General features: G+C 47.9%; 1 protein-coding gene across 2 annotated transcripts in view; it reads left to right on the top strand.

The window, feature by feature from the left end:
* Nucleotides 1–2799, top strand: part of Bfsp2 (beaded filament structural protein 2) — a 53267-nt gene that overhangs the window by 26470 nt on the left and 23998 nt on the right. The window contains exons 3-4 of one of the 2 annotated variants that reach the window (XM_021207758.1): nucleotides 962–1118; nucleotides 2122–2283. In XM_021207758.1, the coding sequence (XP_021063417.1) occupies nucleotides 962–1118; nucleotides 2122–2283 (319 nt within the window). Of the gene's footprint in view, nucleotides 1–961; nucleotides 1119–1740; nucleotides 1858–2121; nucleotides 2284–2799 lie in introns of those variants that run through there. The other variant, XM_029543614.1, reaches the window with a different exon arrangement.

The raw sequence follows: 2799 nt of genomic DNA, 5'->3' as shown, positions 1-2799 counted from the left end.
GGAACTCACTCTGTAGACCAGGCTGGCCTCGAACTCAGAAATCCGCCTGCCTCTGCCTCCCAAGTGCTGGGATTAAAGGTGTGCGCCACCACGCCCGGCTACACACAGATTTTTAAGTGAAGACGTAACACCTGTAAAACCTGAAGGCTGCCTGGAATAGAGATGTGGGTTTTGTCTTCCTATGGACACATGGAGGGGAGATGGGAACATTGGTTGAACGGTGCAGCCATGGAATGAGGAGAGCAGAACCAGGAGAAATTAGCAAAGATGCCAGGTGGTAGTTAGAGAGAAGGGCTAACGGCTGAAACCCCAGTTTCGGTATGTGTGTCCAAACACAGATTCACTATTTAAAAAGCTGTTTGCCTTTTGTAGTTTTGTCTGTTTGGTTGTATGATAGATAAATCCACGCTTCCTACGGCCCTGCCTCCCCCCCCCCAATCCCCTTTCCTCAAGAGAGCTGGGCCAAGCCGGAAGCACCTCTCTACACAATAGATATGGACGGAGCTGGGCAGCAGTGCCCCCTGTAAGTAAAGTGAAGTATGTGCTCTGGTAGAGTTCATCTCTACCTCTCTCTGTGCCCACTTCTTGCCCTGGTTTCTCCTTTACCCTACCCACTTGAGTGTGTACCCACTGTCTAGAATTACAGCATATTGCCCATTTCTGGATACCCCGCAGGTCTTCAATGTCAGCAGAAGATCCTTGGATGATAAGGAGGACTCCCTAGACAGTCAGGCTCCAAAGGCCTCCCAAAGCTGTGTTCCCATTCGCTGACTGCTGGTGTTTTCCTGTTAATTTTTCTGCAGCAATAGCAGTAACAGGGTCCCCAAAGCTACTGGAACATTGGCTTTCAGCATTCGCTGCCTATTACATGTGGGCCTTTGGGTAATATCTAACAATCTGGTTTGTTTTCCCCTTTGGGCACGCTACCCCAGCTGCGCTGATTAAGTCCCTTTGTCTGCAGATATGAAAACGAGCAGCCATTCAGGAAGGCAGTGGAAGAAGAAGTTAGTTCCCTGTACAAAGTCATCGATGAAGCTAATTTGACAAAGACGGACCTGGAGCATCAAATAGAAAGCCTGAAAGAGGAACTGGGCTTTCTGTCAAGAAGCTATGAAGAGGTAGGTGGGGTTGGGGGTGCTGCCTGCCCCCACCCCCAAAGCGAAGCACTCCCCTGGGAGGCAGTAACCTTCTAACACAGGTCTTAGGGCCGCTTCACTCTGGCTCGCCCAGGCCTACAGAGAAAACGCTAGTAAAAGACATTAAAGTCTTTGTCATGTGCCACAGTATCCCCAGCCCCCCAAAGTCTCAAATTCAAATGTCTTCGAGGCCCAGGAAGGTTGATAAGGGGAAGCAACGGTTGTAAGCAGATGTGACTGTTAGAAATAGTTGAAACTGGAGGGAGCACCTCCCTAAAGTGTTCTATTTCAGATTTTTTTCAACACTGCATGAACAAGATCAACTGAATAATTCTAAAGGTAAATGCACTAGTGGTTCCTACACACTTGTCAACAAAAGAAGGTTGTATCTTTGACAAGACCAAAGGGCACCTCTAGCAGGGGATGTGGTCACGTCACCTGCAGGAAGCCACCACACACACACACATCACTCTGATTCATGGTTGAGGGTGCTTCAAGCTGACAGTCACAGCTCACTGTCCATGTTCACATTGTGGAGTTCCTCCTGTGCCCAAACCTGAAGCTGACCAACGGCTGGAAACCTGCTCCTTCCTGTTCCTGGCTCAGTTCCTGAGCAGCAAGCTCCAGCAGCAACCCCTTAGACTCTAGAACAGATTTTAATCTCCTTTAGTATATCCTGATGTTATGCCTAACTTCCATTTTCTATAGATGCTTGCTATAAGTTACTATACTATATACTTTTGATTATGTTTTTAGTTTTACCTTGGGCATGGGCTTGGGAGGATCTAAGAAATGCATCCTTGGGAAAAGAAAAATGATGCCTATACCTAGAAGATCTGGGACTTTGCCAGTCTTTGTGGTGCCCATGCCTGGTGCAAGATAGATAGATAGATAGACAGACAGACAGGCTGGCCAAGCAATGCCCACAGAGCCAGCCCGTCTTTCCTCCCTGGAGCCTGCCTAAGGTGTCCACTGTTGTTTTCAGGATGTGAAGGTTCTGTACAAACAGCTGGCAGGGTCTGAGCTGGAGCAAACAGAGGTCCCCATGGGCACTGGTCTGGATGATGTCCTTGAGACGATCCGCATTCAGTGGGAGAGAGATGTGGAAAAGAACCGAGCAGAAGCAGGAGCCTTGCTCCAAGCTAAGGTAAGAGACCAGCCAGGATAGTCCCCTGGGTCCTGGGAAGGCGGAGGCTGAGCAAGGTGGAGGCAGCCAGCATGTAAAAGAGATGCAGCCATTTAGCAACAAGCTCAGCCCCCCCCCCCCCCCCGTCTGGGGAAAGAGGAGAAATGCAAAGTAAAGTGGTAATGCTTGTTTGCCTCTCTGAAATAAGAAAATGTTTAAGATGGCAATGTTCAATTCTGGAAAACACATGTAAAAGATTCTCTACTGTGTCATCAAAGAATCAAAGAGTATAAGGTGTAAGTTTCTATCCAGGCTTTGAGTAAAGGATGTTATTGTCTGTATTGAAAGAGTATGTTCCTACCTGCTGCCTGTATGCTACTGTGCAGCTACCTGCTAGCTGAACAATCTGGACAGCCATCTTTTTTTTTTTTTTTTTTGGTTTTTTGGTTTTTTGATACAGGGTTTCTCTGTGTAACCCTGGCTGTCCTAGAACTCACTCTGTAGACCAGGTCGGCCTCGAACTCAGAAATCCACCTG

This window comes from Mus pahari, chromosome 10 (genome assembly GCF_900095145.1).
Source record: "Mus pahari chromosome 10, PAHARI_EIJ_v1.1, whole genome shotgun sequence".
NCBI lineage: Eukaryota > Metazoa > Chordata > Mammalia > Rodentia > Muridae > Mus > Mus pahari.
The sequence above is the reverse complement of the archived record's forward strand: the minus strand, read 5'-3'. Positions and strand labels throughout refer to the sequence as shown.